The sequence below is a fragment of the Sinocyclocheilus grahami genome, unplaced genomic scaffold (assembly GCF_001515645.1).
Source record: "Sinocyclocheilus grahami isolate Dianchi unplaced genomic scaffold, SAMN03320097.WGS_v1.1 scaffold794.1, whole genome shotgun sequence".
NCBI lineage: Eukaryota > Metazoa > Chordata > Actinopteri > Cypriniformes > Cyprinidae > Sinocyclocheilus > Sinocyclocheilus grahami.
In genome coordinates this window covers 1,001,138-1,002,232 of record NW_015505973.1, presented here as the reverse complement: position 1 = coordinate 1,002,232, position 1,095 = coordinate 1,001,138, and the positions used below count along the sequence as shown (strand labels likewise).

At 40.0% G+C, this 1,095-nt stretch overlaps 1 protein-coding gene across 1 annotated transcript in view; it reads left to right on the top strand.

Annotated features, from left to right (window-relative positions):
* Positions 1 to 1,095, top strand: part of LOC107561850 (brain-specific angiogenesis inhibitor 1-associated protein 2-like) — a 48,408-nt gene that overhangs the window by 39,472 nt on the left and 7,841 nt on the right. Inside the window, 3 exon segments of the mRNA XM_016246347.1 lie at positions 1 to 124; positions 275 to 343; positions 904 to 1,066. Coding sequence (XP_016101833.1) covers positions 1 to 124; positions 275 to 343; positions 904 to 1,066 — 356 coding nt within the window.

Here is a 1,095-nt window from a genome sequence, read left to right as displayed (position 1 = left end):
TCTTCTCCCATGCCGCCGGGGACAACAGCACACTCCTCAGCTTTACGGAAGGAGACGTCATCACACTGTTAGTGCCTGAAGCCCGGGACGGCTGGCACTACGGTGAAAACGAGAAAAACAGAATGTACGTATCTTGTGGTTAATTTCACAATAAAATTTACTCATGCATAGGGTGTGTACAGAAAAACAAGATTTTTAATTATGAAAATAAGTTTAAGAGATTTGATGAACCAGAGAATCTGCTTCAAATTCCACGTTGTATGTGTCCTTTCAGGAGAGGCTGGTTCCCGTTCTCTTATACCCGCATGATTCCTGAACCAGACAGCAATAAACTCCATGTTAGGTGAGTCTGTCTGAATATTAATGAGTTTTACAAAAGCCCTTTCAATGTTTAAATACCATGAATGTTTAAATCATGAGCTGTGTAACACCATAAAGCATACAATTGAGAAAGGCTTGATGCGTGTGCATAAAAAACGTTAACGTTGACATGACCAATCAAAACTGACCTTGTTTACTTTGTTCGTGCGCATTCATAGTCTTGTTGTGATTGATTCATTGGTGCATGTTATTCCAAAGAAAAAATATCTTTGTAACCTTTAATTGAAAATATAGCGTCTTGCTCTTTCTCTGACACGATTTTCATTTTTACTGGTGTGACTTGGATAATGTTAGCCGTTGTCATAATGCATAATTAGCTATTTAGGCATTATTTTAACAATTGTGCATTACGTTTGGCTCCATTCTACTATACAATGCCCACTTTCTTGATCCAATCATTCCATTTATTTTAGGGATAAAATAAAGTCCTGGACTACATTTTTCAGAAATGCCACGTTAGAGAAATAAAATGAGCAGCAAACATCAAGTTGACTTTAATGGTGTGTATATGTGTTTTTGTAGTTTGCAGCATAGCAGGAGCAGCAGCACAGGAAATCTTCTGGAGAGAGACATGGTTTTGCCAACACCTGATTACGGCATGCCCACACGCTTCCTCACCCAGCAGCAGAGCACACCACACAGCCGACAGAGACCATACAGCATGGCGATGCCAGGATTCTCACAAGTAGGCTATGTGCACACACACACACACAC